Below are 25582 nucleotides of genomic sequence, written 5' to 3'. Positions count from 1 at the left end.
AGAACCCTAATCGCCGCAAGTTTCATCTCACTTCCTCTCTCGACAGACTTTTGTCTTTGTCGCTTTCCACTCATTGATTGCATGGGAATTGTTTGAAGTGGTTTGCCTCCCAACCGTTTTTTACTCTGGTTCAATCCCAACTACTTGGTTCAATTCTGGTTCTCTCTTAACTATGAGTTTTCTCTACAAATGGGCTTTGTATCTCTTTTCTTTTTTTTTTCCAATTGGGCTTCCAATATTAGGCTTTATGCTCTGTAAACATTTGATTTTCATGTTTTAATTTGAATGCCTTCTAACCAAAAAAAAAACAAAAAAAAACAAAGTAATATTGTAATAATGATTCATCTTTGCTCCATCAACAATGGGAGTTTCGATCAAGCCAAAGTATATTGACATCGAGCTTATATACAAAATAGAGAGATTTATATCAAACCAGTTAGGGACAAATCCTATTTCTATGACAACATATTTTCTCACCAAAAGTATCACTCTCAGGATTTTTAATGATAGTACTGTTTTTCTTGTTAGGGTCAAAGACCATAACTGTTTCAGTGTGAAGAATCTATAGCTTAATGGGAGTCGACAATTTGTTTGTGGGTTCTTTTTTTTTTTTTTTTTTTCTGGTTTCTCGGTAGCATATTTGTTTGATAGAAAACTAACTGTAATTTAGTTTACTAGCTTATTGTATGATGAATTTAAATGCTCATTATAAACTTGGATCATTTAAAATTGACATGTAATAATCACTTTTAATGTAATTTTCATGTCATATTTTATTTTATAGTTGACGTATGTTGTCATTCGGATTAACGATTTCAGTGACTATGAAATTCAGATAATTAACGAAAATATAACCGATCCTATGATGTCTTTTTTTTGATTGATTTCATATATGGGGAATTAGAGGAGAGTTACTCCAAATGGCAAACCCTCAAAGCTCCAATATAAGTTCTCAAACTAAGAGTATTAATACTAATGTAGTTTCTCAAAGCCCTAAACACATGGACTTCATTAGGCTTGTGGGCATTGATTTGGACTTATGTTGTAGATGATATATAGTCTCTAATATGTTAATGAATTTATACATAATGGCAATCTTCTCTTGTGTATTTAATATCCAAATATAAGATGATCACTGTGGTTCATTATTTAACAAAAACATTTCACTTAAGTTCTATGGTAAAAGATGAACAGCATAGTGCATACATATAATAGAATGTTATTAATTTGATGAGAGACGAAATTAAAATCTTTATGAACAGAAACTATTCATAAAGTATAGCAGCACCACATGGTAAGGTCATTAGGTATATAAATATATATATGTCTTCATTTATATTTCTTGGCAAATTAAAAATGGTTAGTGACAGATTTATCGTGTTTCTGTAAATCCAACAGTTGCAATCTAGTCCAGATCAAAACCATGCAACCGTACGTGTACATAATTATATTTCCTAAAAACTTATGGCCAATCTTCAAAACCAATTTGAAACAAGAGAAACGGTAGTTTGAAATACAGACAAGTTTGTGTGAGTGTGTCATAATTCATAAATGCAAAGGCAAATGTTTGACTTTGATTGTAATATCAGAAACTCACGGACTTCCCTACCTCTTTCTGATCTTCCCCGACCCCATCAACACTTTTTTGTTTCTCTATCACACATATAAAATCGTATTTTGATTAATACAATGTTTTCCAGCCATTTTGCCTCTGTCATCTTCTACTTACTCTCTTCTCTTTAGTTTCCAGCCATCATTCACGAGCCCATTTATGAACCTTAACCCTAAACCAATGTATATATCTCCTTCTCCACTCATATATATATATATATATATATCCACACATCATTATACCAAAGTCTCAAGAAACAAAACTAATCACTTCAAAAATAAAACTCAATGTTCAACAAAAGAATTCATACTATCATCATCACTCTAAATCTTATATTCCTATATGCCGGAGGGCGTTTAATACCATTGGAAAGCGTTCCAAGCTCATCATCAGTAATGCCTTTATCGGTCGATAACACAGTCAAACTGAATCCGAGGAATCAGTTTTTCCGTGGGACAGAAGTAAAGAGTTGTATGCCTAAAGGGTTTCGACCGAGATCAGCTCCGAGCCGGTTTGTAAATTATCAGCCTCTTGTTTCCATTAAGTGTTCTTCGTCCAAAGTCACATCTCGGTCTAAGATACCGCCTTGACTAATTTTTTTTCTATATGAGAATTTAATTAAGAAAATATATAAGAACGATGTGTTGATTCTTTGGTGTCGATATTTATGAAGAAGTATATGTAATGCACGTATGTGTTAAACTGTTAATTCTTATCTGTTTTTTTTTCTAATAACTCAATCTTCTGTTTATTTTATTTTATTCATGGAATCAAGAAAATGTCAAACGAATGTTACCTCAAGCTCTACTACAAAAATCAAACTACTGGCGTGGTCTAGCATATTTCCTTAATAAGAAAACCAAAGAATTTTCTTAACATTTGAAGGGGTTTCTAATATATTTTCGTCTATCGGCTCATAAGCACCGAATATAATACCATTTACTGTAAAAACGTAGTGAATCTTTAGAGGATATTCAGACTCAATTTTAGTATATAAGTCTGCATATCTAATATAATAAAGTAGGGTTATACCTTCTAAGAAGCTCTATCTATCTACCACGTGGCACATTTAATCAAATACATATAACTCACACTTTAAATATAAAACTAAAAAATATATATTCAATTAATCCATAAATAAGACATTTAATCATACACTTTAAAATTAAACTTTCTTATATAATAAAGTAGGATATCTCCTAAAACTTTCTTCCACAGCTTGACATGTGGCTACTGTAAAACTGACACCTGTCCGAAAACCTTATTCACCAAAAATTTAATTAAACTACCAATAAAATATATTTAATCAAATAAGTCTAACTCACACTTTAAATGTAAAACTAAAAATATATATTTTCAATTAATCCAAAATAAGACATATAATCATACACATTAAAATTAAACTTTAATATAAAACTAAAACAATAATTTCAATTAAACCATAAGTAAAACACATTTTATCTTATACATTTAACTCACAATTTAATAGAAAACTGAAAAAAAAAACATTTCCAATTAAACCACAAATAAAACACATTCAGTCATTTAAATTTAACTCACCCTTTAATATAAAGCTAAAAAGATTCAATCAAAACAATAAATAAAACACATTTAATCATATACATTTAACTCACACTTTAATATTAAAACTGAAATAAAATAAATTTACATTAACTTTATTTCTCCACTCAATTTTATTCAACACACAATAAATTAGAATTAACTCCTATATTTTTTAGTTTCTAAATTGTAACTCTCATCACTTGCTATCCTATAAATACTCATTTTTCATTTTCTCATTCTCTTTCACTTCATCTTAGATATTATACATTTTTGTGTTTTTTTTTGTTGGTTGGTTGGTTGGTTATTGTTGTATGTGTTAAAAAACAAATTAAATATTATTTTAAAAGCTTAATTATAAATTTTAATTTTAGAGACTATATTATATGTATCTTACTTTTTTTTTTTGAAGATCCATCTCTATTGTCCCAAAAACAAACATTCTCAAAATGAACCTATAAAATCTTACAGGTCATTTTTCCATATTTCAAAATCCACATATTACCACTAAATGAGCCCATATTATAAATAACTCGTGTATATACAGCTAGCCTAGATTTTAAAATTATTATTTTTTCTCTAATAGCATCTATTGCTTAACTAAATCCTACCATCCTCCTATTTCCAAACTAAATTACCAAAGATTTTCATAAAATATAGTAATATCTAAACTCTCCTACAACATGAGCAACACATCCAGTTTTGAATCCCAATAGCTCAAGAACCAACACTCTATTAGGTGATTAGTCATATATTTAACATAGATAGATGAATTGGCTTGTCTTACCGAAAGAAAAAAAAAAAAACATAGATAAATATTTTATATGTAGATTATATTATATTATATTTAACTGCTTTCATCAGCTAATCCCTATTTTTGCTTCTAAAATATCACTAGAAAAATAACCAAAAGTTGTTATGGAAGAATCTGATGAGAGTTTGGTGAGTAGCCGACAGTCTGATCGTGCCGTGGAAGATGATGTACATAGCACTCTCTCATTGAAAATACACAAGGGGATTCAATTTTTAAACCTCTTTTCTTATCAGCTTTGTTCTGCTTTTTATTTGATGTTTTGTTTTTTCCTGGATTTTAATATATACACCAATAATTAATAAAAGTGTTTTTATATTACTCAGAAAATAATAAAACAATTCCTCATATCTTTGTATTGTATTCTTATATGTGAGCTTCAAGAAATATCTAAGCTTTACGCACACTCATACCACACAAAACAAGCCTACTATCCGTCCTATCAAGCTTAAATATTAAATTATCACTCTATTTAAATTAATTCTTAATGCAAACCTTCAGCTCAAACTTTTATGACTACTTTTAATTTTAACTTCCAAAACTATTGCAAATAAGTATTACATTCCAAATACAAATTAGGAGAATACATTTATTTTTAAATTTCCAAAAGCATATATTTGGGCTTACGATTTATTTACGTTTAAACTAAATTTGATATTGAGCTACATCCCAAATTTTCAACAAAATCTTCCAAACAAAAATAAAGGTCATCACCTATATAATTATGTGTTCTAATATCATACTTACAAAATATAGTACCTCTTCTCAAAAATTTATTATTAGCTATTAAATATTAATTCATGTGCTGATTATGATAGAACAAATATATATACATATATATAGTGTGTCATCATGTTTTGCCATGTTTTAAACTCTTTGTATATATAGTGTGTATTTTTATAACCATTGATTTTTTAAAGTAAATATGATCATTTTGTTAATTTCTTTGCAGAACACATAAGATGAATGAATGACATTGAAATACATAAAAGTATATTTTTTTCCAACCACATAAAAGTATATTTTTATACATAGTCAACTCCCAAAATTATTTATATAGACAAATTATATTTAATTATTACGAAAAGAGAATGACTTAGTTGCTGTATTCCAAAAGTAAACATGTTTAATTTATAATGGTATAGTAAGAAGATTTGTATGTGTAGTAGTGATATGATGTGAATATTGGCAATCTTTTATGAATAATAACTATTTCGACAAAAACAATTTAATATTAATCAAATTTGACAGATTTTACACCACAAATTTCATCATGAATCTATTGCAAGCTGGTTAAATCACAAAACAACAATAAGCTTTAATACATTTTAAATCTAACAAAACAATCATGAATAATAAAATTATTTCAAAATGCGAAACTGGTTTTTACTTCTTTGATTATTTCAAAAAGGGTGAGCAAATATATTTATATATATTTAAATAAAAGGTAATGAAAAAGGTACAAATTCCAAAATATAAAAACACATAAAAATAGTAATAATAATAATAATAAAAGAGAATGTTTATTTTTAAATAAGATAAACAAAAAGAAAATGAGTTAAAATAATTCAATTTATGAAAACAAAATTTTTTAAAAATAACAAACAACAAACCGTGCAACGCACGGGAATGTACTTAGTTAGTATATATGTTAAGGTGTGTTTTGGTGTCTCGGTGGCAAAATTTTTTGACACCAAATATGAAGTAAAGAGGAGATAAAATCCTCGAAATTTTTGGTCATGCGTGCAGCAAGAGTCAGCGACAAAACAACAATAATAGAGAGTACTGGATGGTTGTCGATGATTCTTCTTGCGGCACCAGTGTCTCTTAAATTTTTTGGCTTTTCACTATGGCAACTGTGTGAAAGAAAAAAGTTTAGTCATTTGAGCGACTTTGAAAAAAAAAAATATTATAAGCAAATCATGACTTCTATAACTTTGATTTTGTACAATTTAATATCAGCTTTAATTTGTTGACATTTTCCCAACTCTATCGTCCCAAAAAAATATTTTCTATCAGATTAGTTATCTCAGTTTCTTACCATTTTTTTTATAGAAAGTACCAAAAATAAAGGGAGTCCAAATTCACTGAGGGACATATTTAATTTTCAAATGCATAATGGAAAAGAAGAAAAGAAAATTAGGAGCATTATCCAAGAACCATTAGAAATAGTGAGTCATGCAAATGCAAAATATGAAGTCTATAGTCAATGGCACATAACTAGAGAAATCAGACTCAATTGCAATTTGGGCACACTGTTGATTATTTGTTATTTTTGGTAGAACCACTTTCATCCAAATTGTCTAACTAAATCATTTAATGAGATTCAAAATGTTGCCTAAAATTTTTAAACTCACTCAGATGATCTATTTGGATGATGCCCATTTTTAGATAAAAACGAACAACATCTCACTGCTTCATTCAGATGGATCATCTGAGCAAACGAACATAGCTATACCAATTTACTTATCTTAGTTTTTTTTTTTCACAACTGTTTTTATTTATGTTATAAAGCCAAAATTAATCAGTCAAAGTTACAGACAAGGCCAAAGCCCTACAGGCAGACTAAAAAATAAAAAGCCTAATAAGCCAAAAAACAAACATTAAAAGCCCAAACCCAGATGGTAAACCCTTCCATGAAGATTGAAGTGTATCGTGAATCACCAGACACGCGGCACAAAAGGAACATGGAAAATGACACGTGCTAAGTCGAAGAGGCTGGAGTCTCCGGTCGCCGGCAGCAGGAAGAGTCGCCGGAAAACTTTTAAATCCGGTCGAAATCGTCGGCAAACAAGGGACTCTCGATCTACACCCACAGGAAAAGGCGAGTTCTAATTGCTGAGAATATGACTACCTATAGCTAAATTCTTAATCTTCTTCTTCAATAAAAAAACTTCAATCTTCAAGAAAGTAGATCTACACCCTAAACTATTAAACCCAAGGATCTGCAACTCAAGAATTGCAGAGAGTATTCATCCCAAAAAGAAACACAACAACAAAAAACAAAAGAACTTAAAACAGAATTAACCACCGTTCGCCGACCATAACGTTGCCGAGGAGACTAACGCATGCCGGAAGCAGAGCCGGACATGACATCGCCGAGGAGGCCAACGCATGCCGGAGTCAAAGCCGGACATGAAATCGCCGAGGAGGCCAACTCATGCCGGAAGCAGAGCCGTCCATCACCGTTAAAGAAAATGGTCGATGACGAAAACAAAATCCGACCCAAACACACACATAAGAAGCCGGTGTTGGTCGGACTGAAGCCGGTTACCTTGCCGGGGCAAACAAGACGTCGGCAAAGAGAACCCGATGGAAGTTTCTCTCTCTGAAAAATTGAGAGAGAGAAGAGAGAGAAACACCCTGTATCCCAATTACTTATCTTAGTTAGACCCAAAAAAATGCTTGTTGGAAAAAAGAAAAAGAAAAGAGTTAATACATACAAAGAGCCATTTTAACTTCAACAAGTATCACGTGATCAGTTTCAATTCAAGGAAAATGATCAGAAAACAATAATTACACATTTGAATATGGGCCATTATACTTCTTAAGCCCATTTATAGCTTACCCAACTTTAGCAAAACGAAAAATAGTGTTTCCTCTTGAATACAAACATAAACATTAAAATTTTTGCTTTCACGGTCCAATAATATTTTGTTATTTTGATTTAAAGATAACCAAATAACCAAAGATCCCTCTTCTTTTTTCATTTTCTTTTACTTATATCACGATTTATATTCTTGAATAAGACAAAATAAAAAGCAAAGATATTTTGAATTTTTGTTACTATGAAGTTAAAAAATTTCAGCAGATTATTTGCATAAGTACAAAAAGCACTAGTCCAAAAACTTTGGTCAGATATCTGAAGCTTTAAAGTTGATGTTAGTATTTTTGATTTTTTGTTGTTGTTATATTTACACTTTTTTCACAAGAATATTGTGAAAATAAGCATGTTTTAAAATTTATAATAGAAATAAGGAGATTTTACTTTAAGCTTTAAAGTTGATGTTAGTATTTTTGATTTTTTGTTGTTGTTATATTTACACTTTTTTCACAAGAATATTGTGAAAATAAGCATGTTTTAAAATTTATAATAGAAATAAGGAGATTTTACTTCAAAAAAAGTTAAGCCCCCAAAACAACTTTATAAATTCAAAGGACAAATAATTGCAACAATTGCAAATTTGAAAAAAATCATACTTACACAATATTTTTCAAACATTATTTATGCAATACACTTTTTCTATTAAAAATCTGAATTTGTTTTTTTGTTTTCTCTTGAGTTTAGAAAAATAAGAAACTCGCTTAATATTTAAATAATTTGTTAAAACATTTGGTTTCAGACAAAACAAAAAACAAATCCCAATCCATTTTTATTTTTGCAGAACCCGAAAGAGTTTTAGAGTGACTTTGAGAGAGCTCACTTTGTTACTCTCTCTTCAACGAATCAAGTTAATACTACTCCCAAGAAGAGATTCCCCATTTCTTCTCTTCGCGTCTCTCTCCCTGTGTTTCAGATCCAGGTTTGTCTCTTCCTCTATCTTCTTCTCATCATAACTCGAACTGGGCCTCTCATGCTTCTACTTTAATCTTCGTTTTGGGGTACTGAGAAAAAAAAAAAGCTACGAACTTTGAAGTTATCTTCTTCAAATGTCTCAATAATGCACTAATTGGAAGAAAAAAATTAGGGCTTTTTTATAATTTATGCTACTAAAGTTACTTAATTAGGACTCACTTCTCATTTTGTACTTCGTTTACTCATTAAACTGTAATTGAGTGAGCTTATGGAAACAAAAAAAAAAGCTTAGATTTTTTTTTCAATTTTACAGCAACTTCCCATTTCAATGCTTCACTAACAACTTCATTTACTTATTGGCCTTTTATGTTTTGGTTGCATTGATTAAGGTATCTAAACATTTTGATGGTTGTTAAATTGTAGTGTGTTTGGAACATTTTTGTGTTGTTGAGTGTCAAAAGAATGGAGGAGATACAGTCTCAATCAGATTTATACCGTTCATCTTCATCATCTGCAAGTAGTCCAACAAGTAGAGTCCCATCTAGTCATTTCTTCTATGTAAGAAAACCTGGTTCTCTTCGACAACCTATATCCTTTGAGGATTCTCCTGAGTGGGAAGACACACCTGATGTTGATTCAAGAATGGAAGATGAAGCTGGTGGTCGTGATTCTATTAACTATGCTACAACAACGCCTATTTCTCCTTCGCTATCGAAGATGAATAGTGGATCAATGGCTTCATCTCCTCCTGTCCCTGAAGGTGGAGGAGCGGCTGTTGTTAGGAAAATCGCTGGTGCTTCTATTGCTTGGAAAGATTTGACTGTTACTATGAAAGGGAAGAGGAAGTATTCTGATAAAGTTGTTAAGAGTTCGAATGGTTATGCTTTCCCCGGGACTATGACGGTTATTATGGGTCCTGCTAAGTCTGGGAAGTCTACTCTATTGAGAGCACTTGCTGGTAAGTATTTTGGCAATTGATTCATTGTTAGTTGTATCTTTTTTTTTGTTTTCTCTTTCACTTGACATGGTCTTATTATTTATAGGAAGATTGCCTCCTTCAGCAAAAATGTACGGTGAGGTGTTTGTGAATGGTTCAAAATCACATATGCCTTATGGATCCTACGTGAGTCACTACTATCTATAGTTTCTTGATCTTTTTTTTTGGTTTGTTAATGTTTTGCTTTGTTAATTCTTCTTTTGCTTTATTTTAGGGGTTTGTTGAGAGGGAAACACAACTGATTGGATCGCTTACAGTACGTGAATTCCTATACTATTCAGCGCTGCTTCAGCTTCCAGGTTTCCTCTTTCAGAAAAGGAGTGTTGTGGAAGATGCAATTCAGGCAATGTCTTTGAGTGATTATGCAAATAAATTGATTGGTGGTCACTGTTACATGAAGGGCCTACGAAGTGGTGAAAGAAGACGTGTGTCTATTGCTCGTGAACTTGTGATGCGACCACATATCTTATTCATTGATGAGCCTCTTTATCATCTTGACAGGTTATAACCATTTCTAGACTTAATGTTATCATCTGCCCTCTACTAGGAGGTACAATCTTGCATTCTAAAATTGGCACTTTTGCTCTCTTTATAGTGTTTCGGCACTGCTTATGATGGTGACGCTAAAAAAGCTTGCAAGTATGGGATGTACACTTGTATTCACGATTTATCAAAGCAGCACTGAAGTGTTTGGTTTGTTTGATAGAATCTGCCTTCTATCAAATGGAAACACACTCTTCTTCGGGGAGACACTGGCTTGCTTACAGGTAAATATACAGTGTTTTGGAACTTATTATTTTCTCATATCATCAAGACCAGAAGATCACTCTCTAAGTTATGTTTTTTACTTGTTATGTCTCTCCTTGAAGCACTTTTCAAATGCTGGATTCCCATGCCCTATAATGCAAAGTCCATCAGATCATTTTTTGCGGGCTATTAACACAGATTTCGATAGGATTATTGCAATGTGCAAAAACTGGCAGGTACATACTCCATTATACAAAGTTGAGTTTATATGATTTGTGCTTCTTTCTTGTTTCTTGTTTTCCTGATATGAGGTAAACAAAAATAACAGGACGATAATGGGGACTTTTCAGCAGTGAATATGGATACTGCTGTTGCTATTCGAACTCTCGAGGCTACTTATAAATCATCTGCAGATGCTGATTCCGTCGAGGCTCTGATATCTAAACTTACCGAAAGGGTAACAATTCTCTATCGATGGATCTTATATATCTAACTTTCTTTTTGTTTCCTATTTGAACTTCTTTTTTCTTTTTGCAGGAGGGTACACAGCTTAAATCCAAGGGAAAAGCCGGTGCTGCTACACGTGTTGCAGTGCTTACTTGGAGATCGCTTCTAGTTATGTCGAGGGAATGGGAATACTATTGGCTCCGACTTATTCTTTACATGATTCTTACACTTAGTATTGGCACATTATATTCTGGCTTAGGTCATTCTTTGTCTTCTGTTGCAGTAAGTCTTTTAAACCATTCTCAACATGTCACATTTGAGTACCTAAAACATGCCAATTTATTGTTCGATGTGAATATTTCTTACAGACAAGAGTTGCTGCTGTGTTTGTTTTTGTCTCCTTTGCCTCACTATTGGGAATTGCTGGAATACCTTCACTTTTAAAAGAAATCAAGGTAACTATTTCTTCTTCTTGATTTCTTGATCACATTTTCTTTTGAGCTCTGAAGTTTGCTTTCATCTTGCAATAGATATATAGAAGTGAAGCATCGAACCAGCATTCGGGTGCTTTTGTCTTCTTACTAGGACAGTTTCTTGGAAGCATACCGTTCTTGTTTCTCATGTCCATCTCCTCAAGTCTTGTGTTCTACTTCATGGTCGGGTTAAGAGACGATTTCAGCTTGTTGATGTACTTTGTGCTCAACTTCTTCATGTGTCTGTTGGTGAACGAAGGATTGATGCTCTCCATCGCTTGCATTTGGCGAGATGTTTACTGGAGCACATTGACTCTCATCTCTGTACACGTGAGTTGTGTCTTTCGAATTGACTTTTTTTTATCAAATTTATGATTCATGTCTTCTTGGATTAATATAGATTTGATTTGATATACAACTTAGGGAAAATAGAATGGTCATCTCAGCCTAAGATGAGCGTTGGAGTTAGGAGATATTATACACGCTTATCAAACTTGAATCTATTGCTTACCAATCACTTTGATTACAAATGAGAGTTTAGTACATGTAGGTCATTACTGATTAGTAAAGGAGATTAGTGTCTTTAGAAATGAATTAGTCATGATAAAGGATTGATCTATCTTTCTATGCATTATTGCAGGTGATCATGATGCTCTCTTCAGGTCACTTTAGAATCCGTAACGCTCTACCAAAACCCGTCTGGACTTACCCGTTTGCTTACATCTCGTTCCACACTTATTCCATCGAGGTTACATATTCAACATTCTAAAAAACAATCTTCTATTTCTTCCAGGGGGTAAACTTAAGAACGTTCTTGTATGTTTGAGTACGTGCAGGGTCTTTTAGAGAACGAGTACCTCGGGGAAGTGTTTGCGGTTGGAGAAGTGAGGAGTATATCGGGCTACCAGGCGATCCAAGGAAACTACCAGATATCTCCAGACACAAACTCCAAATGGCGGAACATGCTTGTGCTGTTGGCTATGGCTTTTGGCTACCGTCTTCTTGTTTATGTTTTACTACGCTTTGGCCTGAACAAGAACTTTTCTGGTCGTTTACTGCTTAGTCATAAGAAAAATAACAGTTCTAGGTAGATGAATCATGATTTATAGATAATATTACTGTAGTCTCTTTTGTAATTCTAGTAGTTGAAAATGAAAACAGTTATTTATTATTATTTTCTTTTTTGTTTTCTAGAAATTTGGACAGACAGACAGAAAATGTAAAATATAAAAACAGATTTTTGAGTTTCATTTGCATGGATAACATTTTTGAAACAAAATCAATCACCATTTTAACTTCCATTTGTATGTGATAACAATTTTGTAATATTGTAGTTGTACACCTATGTTACATATAGCTTAGAAATGTTTAGAGATCTGTGATCGTGTATGGTCCACTGTATAAATTGCGTTATACAATATGTGAACGTGTATGGACAAACATGTAGAGTACCATAAAAACCAAAAGATCTTGTTATGCTTCCGTCAAACTTCTCAAAATTCTGAGTCTCCAATGGAGGAAGTTTCTTAACTATAAATGAAAAATGGTATGAGTTTCTTAAATAGTAGAAAATTTTCTTTAAAAATTTCTTAAATAAGAGATTTAAGAAACTTTGGAAAGAGTTTTTAAATCAAGAAACTTATCAAATTAAATAACAACTAGGTAATAATAACAATATTTGTATGATCCCAATAATAAAAAATTCATGTTAGGAAACTATGGTTGGAGATGGTCTCTAAGATCTTGTTATGCTTTCGTCAAACTTCTCAAAATTCTGAGCGTCTAAATACTGCTTCAAGATGGCCCCTTTAACTATGTAATGCATCACGAGTAGTAGCTGAAACCCATCAAGATGTACACTCGTTCAAATGTGAGTATGGGCTTGTCTCTAGTTAAGGTATAGTAGATCGGTTTTGTTTGTATTAGAAATTTTGTTTCGTAAACTAGACATTTAGTTTAACTTTTCCTAGGGGTCCAAGTTTAGGAAAATGAATCCAGATTAGTACCAAATTCAGATTCGATTTAGGTAGTCTAGATTTAGGGATTACTTATTTTTATATTGAAGGAAAAATATTATTATGTGAAATGACTTTATTCGAATAGCAAATGTTAAATTCATCGAGAACATACACCATTAGATCAGACATTGAGGTCAACTCCCTACGAACATATGAATTTAGCTAATGAGCTAGCTTGTTGTGATCCAATAATTAAAAAAAGTTAATTTTATTTTATTTTGTAGTGTACATAATTAAATAATGAATATCCTTAGTTCAATTTATTTAATTTGGTTTATTCTCTTTGTTTCATTTTATATGATATTAGGCCGAAAGTGAACATAAAGTCTACTAAGAGAAGTAACAGTAGGGAGCGTTACAGATGGTCAAATCAATTCTTTTAATTTTTTTTGTAAGTTCCTGAAATTGAGGTGTTTACAATTCACCCACACTAACATATCGCAATATTCTCGTTACACACCAAGACCGTTACCCCCGATGGTGTTAACCCTCTCGAATCTACACCGTCTGGATTCGGTTCTGATACCACTTGTAACGCTTTGATCGTCACCTCTCTAAGTGGGCCCAGATCCACTCTCGGTCTATGGGTCTTCATTTACTAAGTGAGTCCCACATCCATTCCCAGCCCATGGTCTATTCATATCCGACTGCCGGTTTCCTACGTCCGTACAGCTTTAAATCACCACATATTCTTTTCCTCTGTTTTTTCCTCACTTGCACAATGCCGACAATCATTTTTCGGAAGGTCACCCATCCTAAAACTACTCCAGCATAAATACGCTTAACAATGTAGTTCTCTCAGGACCTTTGACCGAAAAGATAAGTGCACTTTTGTGATACAAAAAAGCCAAAAATCAAGTCTTTTAAACCTCTCCACAAGTCCCTAAAACCTAGGTATTACAACAATGAACAAAATATACTATGAAGATATTATTCTCTTAATTTTCTTTTTAATGAGTTGTTCTTAACACAATATGATTCATGTTTAACCAAGTCGCCTTGGTCCAGTGGTAAAGGAAGAAAAGTCCCGCCACCTGGGTTCGAGTAGCATTGGCCATGGGGGTTCAAAATTTAACATGGTTTCCTCCGGCCCCAGAAGATTAGTTCTTGGGCCTAGGAAGTCTTTAGGATCATTCCTGAGTTATCCTGAGATATTTATATTGTTTGTATGTGTGGCTATGTTGACGTATACTTCAAGTAACTGACAATTATTTTTCCTTCTTTTTTCCTGGTCAAATATGTAAAATAATATTATCTTTTTGATTGGTTTCCCTGGAGATGAACTGAAAATTATTTTCTTAGCTTATTATGTTTCAATACTGGTCAAGTAATATAATTATATTATACATAATTAAATATGTATTTTCAGCATATTTAGTTAAGGTTTCAAAATATTATATGCTTAACTAAATATGCTTAAAATCTTATGGTTGTAAATATTACTTGACCAATATTGAAAAGGTTCTCTAAATATTATTACTTGACCAATATTGATGGTTGTATATATTATCTTAATATTATTTATTTTAGCTTAACTTAAGGGTGTTATTTGATTCTTTTTTCTAAAGAATTTTGATGACTTCAGTAAAATCATAGAAAATGAATAAGTGAAAGAATTTAAAGGACTGCTAGAGAGTTTTCAATAATTTTATTAGTTTTTATATAAGCTTGTAAAGTCTCCCAAACAATTTTTCTATTTCAATGATACATTCTATGACTTTGTTTTCTGAAGAGTGTATAAAATCATAAACCAATAATATAATAATTGAATTCATTGACAATCCTAGATTCTTTTGTTTTAGTTGAATAACACAAAATTTTTGTTCACTTTATAAAATTCTGAATCAAATAACTTCAAATTTATTAAAATTTTCAGTGACTTTTTACAAATCACAACTAATCAGACCAAACTTTAATAGAGTTTAACAAAATCTTGATTTAATAACAACAGATTCTACATAACATTTAAAGTTATTACGATAACATCATAAATATGAAAGAAAATAATTTTGAAGACATTATTTATTATGAAATGGAGGGAGTATAAGATTCACAATAATAGAGTCAATATATGCAACACATTTACCAAATCTATTCACGCGAAGATGTATTGGCTGATTTTATTTTTCATTTCTTACATTTTATTATTCCTTAACTTATATTAGCTTTTATTTAACTTCTAGAAAATGTATGGCTTGAAAATCAATCTAACTTTGATTTGGTAAAGTTTATGTACTCCGCTCTAGTTCTTCCCTGTATATTCAAAAACATGTGAAAATTATAGATTTTTTTTTTTTAAGTAGATACCAATACATTTGATTATATAATTTAATCTTAGACACGTATTAGTTATTTCTAGTATTAAATATCAGCACAACAACATTTTTGTGTATTAACACAGAAGCCACGAGCATATCTTAGTCTTGCAGTACAAATATGATTGCAGAGTTCTCGTCCTCCCGTGGGACACACGTTATGCCCAAAACATTTGAGAAATGGACGCACTATTCGGCTAGGTCGATAACCTATATACATTATTAACAATAATCATACCCATTAACAAAGAGTTAAAGCATCATGATGATAATTACAAAATGAAGGTATGATTAACAGTAACATTACCTAGACTTTCAGCAGTTGTAGGAAGAGAATGAACAAAAGATATGATGAAAATGATAGTAAAACAAAATGCCACCAAAGTTTTCATAGTGATAGCCTATGTTGCATGGAAACTCTTTTTGAGGTGCGTTTCCCGTTTCCGAAACGTTTCGGAAACATAAACTCTTGGAAATTCGGAAACAAGTCACAGAAACACGATTCCTAAAAATCTATGTTTGGAAACACGATGGAAACTCCGTTTTCGTTTTGGAAACACGATGGAAACTATTATTTATAATTACAAATTTAATAAATAAATAAATTGAAATTATAAGAATTTATGATACATATAATGATAAAAAATATAATATAATTAGTAGCTTAAAAGTTAAAATCCCTAAATATAGGAATTTAGGGATCGAGTCCTGGCTTCTACGAATATAGGAATTTGGCTAATGGGCCGGCCAGTTGTGGCCCAAATGGTTGAAAAAAAAAAAAAAGTTAAAATCCCTAAATATATGGTGATGCTGGTCAAAAAATTTGATTTTGAACGTTTTTTTTACAGTTTTACTTTTAATAAAACTATTTAATATTTATGTTTTGAATTTGTGTTGTTTCACTTTTTTAAAATATAGTTTTTATGTTTGGGGATTTATTATATATATATATATATCTGTATATGTATATTCGTTTCCTACACGTTTCCATTACTTAATTTTCGAAAAAACCCGTTTCTCGTTTCCGAAACGTTTCGTTTCCGCGTATCCGTTTCCGTTTCCATGCAATATAGGTGATAGCTACTATTTTAGTGATATTCTCTCAACTTTTTTTTTTAATGAGTTGTTCTTCACCTAGACTGATTATATAATATGCAAAATATGTTTCAAGTTTTTTTTCCTAGTCAAAGATGCAAAATAATATGATCTTTTAATTTCTTTTCCTATAGATGTATTAAAAATTATTTTCTTAGCTTATTATGCTTCAATACTGGTCAAGTAATATTAATTATTTTATACATAATTAAATATGTATTTTTCAGCATATTGACTTAAGGTTTTCCAATATTATAGGCTTAACTAAATATGCTTTAAAAATATTACTTGACCAGTATTGAAAAATTTCTCTAATTATTATTACTTGACCAGTATTGATGGTTCTATGAATTATCTTAATATTGATTCTTTTAGCTTAACTATTCAGCATACGCAAAAATTTCTGATGGTTGTAACAAAGAAAACAGTTGGTAAAGATTGTCTTTGCAATATTTGGGGTGAATTACTTAAATATTACTCATTTTAGGTAATACTATCAGAATCTACAAAAAAAATTTTATTACTAGAATGTTTCGGGTATTTTCAAAATACCCAGCGTGCCCCTGTTTTATGTTACCGGAAAAATGTTATTATAAAAATGCTATTGCCACGTCAGACGCCACGTCAGAAATCGCTGACATGTAACCATAACTCAGCCGTAACGCGTTACAGAGTATATTGCGGCTGAGTTATAGGTATGTTGTGGCTGAGTTATCAGAAAAAACATTTGAGTAAGAGCGGACGGCTGACTTATGAAAATCTGGCTGAGTTATGCTCATAAGTCAGCCAAGCGTTACGGCTGACTTATTAAAATCTGGCTGAGTTATGCTCTAACTCAGCCGTCCTTATGGCTGAGTTTTCACCCGATGGTTGAGTTGTCAAAATTTTGGCTGATTTATCAATACGACACGACTGAGTTGTCAAAATTTTGGCTGAGTTATCACTACGACACGGCTGAGTTACCATTTTCTGACTGGCTGAGTTATGAAAAACGGCTGACTTATGAGATGTTGTTACGGCTGAGTTATGGTAAAAAAACAATAACTCAGCCGTGATAGGCTGACTTATTGACAACTCAGCCATTTGACGGCTGACTTATTAGCAAAAGATTAATTACTAGAATGTTATTCAGTTACGGCTGACTTATCAAACGATACGGCTGAGTTATATATTTTCAGTTGATGAAGCGGCTTAGTTTGGCAGCAATTTTTTTTTTCTTTTTAATTACTGTAATGTTTTTCATGTTGTGGCTGAGTTTTAATTAGGCCGAGTTATGGTATTGTTTGATGGCTGACTTGCCACGTCGGACGTAGCGTTCATGTCAGCATTCCATGTCATCATCTTTTTTCTCCGGAAATACGAAACGTCGTTCGAGTCTTGTTCTTCAACTGGTTAATAAGTGAACTATTTACCTTCTTTTTCACCTTGTTCTTCTATTTCTTCTTCACTTTCTTCTTCACCTTGTTCTTCTACTTCTTCTCCACCTTGTTCTTCATTCATGGATTCATTTCCGGTACTAGTTGTGTCCGGTAATTGGATAAAGACACAGAGATATGTATTTAACTCCGACGATAGAGGGTGTATAGTTGTGCAAATAGATGGAGGCACAACACACGAGAAGCTTGTGAAGCTTGTTCTTGAAGACTACCGATTGGACTTGTTTAGCCATGAGCTAAAGCTGAGCTACATGTTCTCGAACAGGGCAATGAAACATATGGCGCATGATACTCCACCAGGTTTTGTCTCCAATGATCGACAGTTGCAATGTTTTTTAGGGCTATGGAAAACCGATCAGCTACGTCTCTGTGTAGAGTTTTCGGCGAAAAAGTCTGCAGAAACTAGTGGAGCTAGAGGAAGTATGATTCGGCGAAGCAGACTCGAAAGCAGAATCTACATACGAAGTGTGCGGTGGGGGATTTGAAGGCACTTGTTTTGATTATGGTAAGATCGTTGACAAAGAAAATGAAGAAGAAGAAGAAGAAGCTGTCGAAGTAGCATCTGACGAAGAAGAAGACGATGAATTTTCAACCCGATTTGATGTTTTCGACGACTCCGATGGTGAGTCATCTGATGACGAGAAGTTTTCTGTATTGGGAAAGCCTCAAAGTAAAGTGGAAGACCCACCTACTCCGCCTCCTCAGAAGAAAGCTCATAAAGATGATAACTTTGCGGGATCGAAGATGAATACGGAGGCTATTAGGTTGGAGGTGTCAACGCTAAAAATTGTTGTAGGACAACAATACAGTAGCAAAAAGCAGCTCAGGAATCACGTGAAACTTATTTCGGTTAGGGATGGATTTGATTTTAATGTACCAACCTCAAATCCGAGACAAGTGGTTTTTAGGTGTTTTGTTAAAGGATGTCTTTGGAGAGTTCGTGCATCAGTACAAGGGGATGACCCGGATTTTCATGTTCGTGTATACGATTCGGAACACACATGTTCTGTGACGGAACGTTCTACTAAATGCCGCCAATCAACAGCTGATGTATTGGCAGGTCTTTACAGGGACTATCTTGGTGATCTTGGTCCGGATGTTAAACCTTAAAGTGTCGGAGTCATTTTCAATAAGCAATTTAGTCTAAAGGTAATTACTATGTTTCGACTGACTTATTGATAATAATGGCTGACTTATAGTTATGTATAGGCTGAGTTATTTACATTTTACGGCTCATTTATTGATTATTTACGGATGACTTATTCAAATGTATCGGCTGAGTTATATATATATATATATATATATATTATGGCTGATTTATTAAATTGCTGGTGTCAACAGATGGGTTATTGAAAGGCATATCGAACGCTGCTGAATGCAAGGCAGATCGATCAGGGAACTCCTGAGGAAAGTTGTAGCGAGTTGCCTTCTTACATATACAAGTTAAGAAGGGAAAATCCGGGTACAGTCACGCGTCTTCAAATAGGTGTTGAAGATAGATTCAAATATGTTTTTATTGCTTTTGGTGCAAGTATTGCTGGGTTTGCTTTCATGCGCAAAGTTGTTGTTGTCGATGGAACGTTTCTCCATGGTAGTTACAAAGGGACGCTTCTAACAGCCCTAGCTCAGGATGGTAACTTTCAAATTTTCTCATTGGCTTTCGCTGTTGTTGACACTAAAAATGATGAGTCTTGGCGTTGGTTCTTTACACAACTCAAAGTTGCCATTCCAGAAGAAAAGGATCTTGCGATAATCTCCGACAGACATAAGTCAATAGGGAAAGCGATTGGTCAACTGTATCTGTTGGCTTCGCGTGGAATTTGCACTTACCATTTGTATAAGAACATCTTGGTGAAGTTCAAAGGAAAACATTTGTTCCCTCTGGTGAAAAAAGCGGCAAAGTGTTTTAGGCTAACTGATTTTAATGAGGCTTTCAATGAGATTGAAGCACGTCATCCCGAACTACATGGATACCTCCAACAAGCTGGAGTCCGAATGTGGGTGCGTGTTCATTTCCCGGGTGAAAGGTACAATTTAATGACAACGAAGATTGCAGAATCAATGAACAATGCACTGTCAAATGCTAGAAGTCTTCCCATAGTTCGACTTCTAGAATCGATACGGGATATGATGACCAGATGGTTTTCTGAATGGAGAGAGGATGCAAAATCGCAGCTAACAACACTCACTCGAGGTGTTGAGAAACTGTTACAGGTAAGTTTACATAAGTCAGTCGTCAATGTTGATAACTCAGTCATAACAGTTACAATATCTCAGCCATTATTGTTTCCTTATCTCAGCCACTACCATTATAGTTTTCATAACTCAGCCATTGTTGTTTCAATAACGCAGCCGTAATTATTTTCATAACTCAGCCTAAAACGTGTTTTCTTAATAGGACCGTGTCACCGCAGCAAGACTTATGGAGGTACAAACGATTGATGCTGTACATGTGCAAGTGAAATATGGATCATCTTTGCATGTTGTAAATTTAGAAATAAAAAGTTGCACATACCGTCGTTTCGACCACGAGAAAATACCATGCATCCATGCAATCGCAGCTGCAGAGCATATGCATGTGTCTCGTATATCCATGTGCGATCCGAAATTTAGGAGTTTCGATTTGGTTAACGGATGGACTGGTTCAATCATGCCTCCAGATGAATCATTCCCTGTTCCTGAAGTTGTGGATAATCAGAAGTGCCTGCCTCCGATTGTTGTGAACCAGCCAGGAAGACCAAAGAAGCGTAGGATTAAATCATCTTTGGAAGTTGCCACTGAAAATAAACGCCCTAGGAAGCAACACGCATGTTCGCGATGTAAGCAAGTTGGGCACAATGCCAAAACTTGTGCTCTATAGTTAGGGAGATTTATTTTATTTTGTGTTATTACTCATCTGTCAAGTACTATAACTCAGCCATCACATGAATTGATAACTTAGCTATAACTCACTATAACTCAGTCATCACATGAATCGACGAGACATTTCATCCTGTATCACGATAACTCAGCCGTCATAAAATATAACTCAGCCATATAATCAGTCGTATAAATATTAGTCGTTTGTTTTCATATTGTTTCTTTCGATAACACAGTCATAACTCACTATAACTCAGCCATGACATGAATCGACTATATCTTTCTTTTTCCCGCAAAACTATAACTCAGCCGTTAAGCAATATTTTGGCAAGTTAACCTAATAATAGACGCGATCTTTCTTTTGATAACTCAGCCATATAGATTTTTTATTTTGATAACTCATCCGTTATTCACTATAACTCAGCCGTCACATGAATCGACGTGATCTTTCGTGTTCCCGTAAAACTATAACTCAGCCTCAAAGTGAGAGTAGATACTAAAATGTGGAAGCATGAAAGGTGGATACATAGAATTAGCCGAAGAAAATAGGGACGTTTAATACATGAAAAAAGATGGGAAACTAGACGAATAAATAGAAAATAATTATTTTAAAATAAACAGATATTAGAGACACGAATTGATAAGGTAAAACTGGAAATCACTGCTGGAAACCCTAAAGGATCTCAGAGACTTTGAGGGACAACCGCAGAAGGTAACAATTTTTGCACATGATTTCATAGTCTCCATAGCGGAGAGAATGGAAACCATAATCCATACAACACATCACAGCACAAGCGGGTGAAGGGAGTGGCGGGCTGTCAGGATAGCGATGGGAGGCTGAGTATGAGTTTTTCCGGGCTGTATTAAAACAAGATAAATCATCCAGAAAATAATTACCGGTTACAATGGCATCCGAAGACATAAGAGGATAATTATTTGCATCAAACAGCTGGAGGTAATGGACGGCCATAACCTCATTCCCTTGACAAATACTTAGTACCCCACATGCTAAGATGGCATAAGCATCGGCCGTACAATACGACTGAGAATATTAATCCCACGTTGGATATCTCTATCCTCAGCCACAACCCTTAGCCCTTCGAAGTAAATGGCAATGGGGTTGCCGGCGTCAAAGCATTTGACGAAGAAAGGCATGTGCCACCCTTCAATTTGGAGGCCACCATCAGGGGCATTGGATGTGTTGATTTTTGATGAGGATCAGTACAAAGGCAATAGATAGCAGTTGTCTTTAGAACTTCTTTACTGTATACTGCATTTTTCCCCCTACGACCAGCCCTTAAAATAGAACCAAGTGAGGTCCATCCACCATAATCTGCAACAAGGGAAACGATTTTTATGAAAACGTCGTCGGGGAGATCCGGCATCTTGGGTGCTAGAGCGGACATAGTGTTGTAAAAAATAATTTTATTATAGTTTGTAGTTGAGAGGTTGATATGCTCAAATTAACCCTAGAGCTACTCTCTCAAATTAAGAGATCACTGTAATACTTAGGGGTCGAATTCCACAAGGACTCAAGACTACACAATAAATTATAGAGTTTTGTTATTACGTTAAACTGATCAAAATTATCTCATCTTTTTTTTTTTTTTTTTTTAAAGCACTGAAGGGAAGAGAGAGGGGACAAGAAGTCTAGTCCACTGATTTCCAACCCCAAAATAAGAGATTAAGTCTGGTTAAAATCCTGATAAAAGTTGAGACAACGTTAGTTCAATCAGATATCCATTGAATAAGGGCTTTCAGGATTGTTGACAAGGCTCATAGTCTTTCTAAGTTTCAGTTATGAGATCAAGCATAAACAAATAATCATTAGAGTGTTAGCTAAATAAGAGAAATCATTAATCAAGATCATAATTCCCAAAGACAAAAAGAAAAATTTTGAAAAATTTGACTCAAACTTTATGGTTTTGACTGATACAACTCAAACTCAAAAACAAAAAATATAGTTAGTAACTAACATCCCCCAGACTTAAACAACACTGTCCCCAGTGTTATCAAGTAAGAGGAAAGCAAAAATAAAAATAAAATAAATAAAAATCAAAATCAAAAGAAAAAGAAAAACGTGCGAGTGGGTTGCCTCCCACTAAGCGCTTGTTTTCAGTCATTAGCTTGACTGTGTTGGAGCTCAGGCATCCGGAGGAGCAGAACATGGCATTGAAGTCCTCTTCATCGAAGGTGGTGTATAAGCTTTAGGTGCATGAGGTCTGCCAAGGATGTTAAGAACATGACCATCGCGGGACTTAGGTATGGGAGGGTATCTTTTCTGTCCTACAAAATCATCAACAGAAGAAACAAGCACTCTACAATAATCTCGTGGCTTGGTTAACTGCAAAACAGTTTTTATCTCATTGAAATTCTTGTTGATGATAGGAGGAAGTTTAGGAGAAGGAGAAGCATACCTTGGCCTTACCTGAGGGCTCTGGAGTGTGGATTGGTGACTCTTCTATTTGGGAACAGGTTTCTGACTTGGAGCATCAGTTTTGGACAAGCTTAGTCTCGGTCGTGGAGGGGTGTTGATCGATACCCTCTTGGTGGTGTCGATCGACACTGCTTCTGATGCTCGTGAATTTGCTTCTCTGCAGCTTATCTGAGCAATCTTCTCAACAGAAAACGTCTGTCCATCAATGGTAGGAGCTCTCCTCAGTTTATCCATCTCAAAACTCATACTCAAACCATCCACATTCAGTGTTATGTGTCCTTTCTGCACATCTATGATTGCATCAACTGTAGCTAAGAAAGATCTTCCTAAGATGAGAGGATCTTTAGGCTCTTGATCATACTTCAGCACCACAAAGTCAGTGGGAATCATGAAGTTGCCAACCTTAACTGGAATATCCTCTAAAACATCTTCAGGAATTCTTTGGGAGCGATCAGCCAAGATAAGAGAAATCTGAGTTGGCTTGAATTCTATCAACCCAAGTCTCACAGCAACAGAATGTGGCATCAAGTTGATGCTAGAGCCAAGGTCACAAAGTGAGTGAGAAAACCTTCCTGCTGAGATTGAGCAATCAAGTACAGAGCTTCCAGGATCTGGTAACTTCTTAGCAGTCCTACATTGAATGATTGCACTCACTTCCTTAGAGACAACCACCTCCTGCTTTCTCTCCTTCTTCCTCTGAACAGGCTGGTTCAACAGAATTGCACTAACATCCTTAGTTAGCAAGGCTCCTTCTTCAGGGCTCAAACCATTGGATACCATTCTCTTGACATAGCGTTTTAGTGGTGGTGAAAGCTTTACTGCATCAATCAATGGCATCTCAATCATCACCTTGTCCATCATTGCCTTGCATCTAGCTTCCTCCATCTCCTGCTTAGACTTTCTTGGCTTGGGAAAATGAACCTTAGGCTTGTAGACCCTTTCAGCAGCTGGAACCTGAGATTTTGCAGTTTCTGGGTTCGTCTTAGAGGAGTGTCGACCGACACCCAGGTGATGTCGGTCGACACCAACATCTGGAGTTGAAAGATTTGACAATTTTTCACCCTGTTCTGCAGAAACAATTTCAACATCATCTTCATCCCTCACAGATATGGCATTACATGCATGCTTGGGGTTTGATTCAGTTCTTCCAGGAAGAAAACCCTTTTGCCTTTTTACGGATCCAGCTGTTTGTGCAACCTGACTTTTCAGCTTCTTGACATGAATGTTCAAAGCTTCCAACTTCCCATTAAGATCTGTGTATACATTGTCAAGTTTTCCATTGAAAGTCACTGTCATTTGCTCCTGACCTTGCAAAAGCTGCTCAAGCATAGCTTCCATCTTACTACTTTCAGCTGTTTTTGGAGGAGGAGACTGATATGAACTTTTGCCATAAGTCCTAGTGTACCCAGTGCCCTGTTGCTGCTGCTGATACTCTGGCTTGGAAGTGTAGCCTGAAAAGTTCCCACTGTAAGGCCTGTTGCCTTGCTGATTACTGAATCTATGACCTTGATTTCCATAGACAAAGTTGACATCGGCTTCTTCATTCCTTGTCTCAGGTTGTGGCTCAAATGTCTCAACTTCAGCAGCAAAGTGAACTGACTTCTTGCCCACAAGGAGATTATGCACTGAATCCAGCTTAGCATTAACAGAAGCTAACTGGTCGGAATCATATCCTCCATGTAATATCTTCCTTTCAGCATCTGCTCTCTTAGTACTATTGCTAGCAGCTAACTTCTCAATCAAACATTCAGCATCTTCTGGAAGTCTTGTCTTGAAATTCCCATGACTTGCAGCATCTAAAGCCAATTGATACTCCCAGTCACACCCTCTGAAGAAGATACTTAGCAATTGAACCTTTGAGAAACCATGGTGTGGACAGTCCCTTTGGTAAGCCTTGAATCTCACCCAAGCTGCTTTGAAAGCTTCATCTGGTCTTTGCTTAAAAGAAGACAGCTTGATTCTCAACTCATCTTGACATTGCATCATCATAGAAGTAGTTGAGAAAGCCACCTTGACATCACGCCAGTTTGTCAATGATCCAGCTGGCAACTGCTTCAACCACTGAGATGCCTCTCCCGCAAGTGAGTAAGGGAAGAGTTTGCAGAAGATGTAGTCCTCAGTCACCCCATTAGATTTGATGCTAGTCACCAGATCCTCAAAATGCTCAATGTGGTCCAAGGGCTTCTCGTTGGGCAAAGCAGAGAAAGGTCTCTGTCCAACTAGTTGAAAGTAAGCAGGTTTCAACTCAAAATCGTTCCT

General features: G+C 34.4%; 1 protein-coding gene and 1 pseudogene across 2 annotated transcripts; both read left to right on the top strand.

The window, feature by feature from the left end:
• Positions 1-8306: 8306 nt before the first annotated feature.
• Positions 8307-12442, top strand: LOC147943959 (ABC transporter G family member 3). 2 transcript variants are annotated; one of them, XM_087450242.1, is made up of 12 exons: positions 8307-8506; positions 8923-9457; positions 9543-9622; positions 9711-9997; positions 10092-10263; positions 10366-10479; positions 10572-10700; positions 10781-10972; positions 11059-11145; positions 11221-11493; positions 11804-11911; positions 12000-12442. In XM_087450242.1, exons 2-12 carry the CDS (start codon positions 8962-8964, stop codon positions 12252-12254), a joined length of 2193 nt encoding a protein of 730 aa, XP_087306368.1. In that variant the 5' UTR covers positions 8307-8506; positions 8923-8961; the 3' UTR covers positions 12255-12442. The 2 variants fall into 2 exon arrangements, with proteins under 2 accessions (XP_087306368.1, XP_087306369.1); XM_087450243.1 differs by having other exon boundaries at positions 8325-8506; positions 9547-9622.
• A 12742-nt stretch (positions 12443-25184) lies between these two features.
• LOC147943958 (small nucleolar RNA R71) lies at positions 25185-25285 on the top strand (annotated as a pseudogene).
• Positions 25286-25582: the final 297 nt, after the last annotated feature.

This window comes from Camelina sativa, chromosome 5 (assembly GCF_030686135.1).
Source record: "Camelina sativa cultivar CO46 ecotype springtype chromosome 5, ASM3068613v1".
Lineage (NCBI taxonomy): Eukaryota > Viridiplantae > Streptophyta > Magnoliopsida > Brassicales > Brassicaceae > Camelina > Camelina sativa.
The sequence above is the reverse complement of the archived record's forward strand: the minus strand, read 5'-3'. Positions and strand labels throughout refer to the sequence as shown.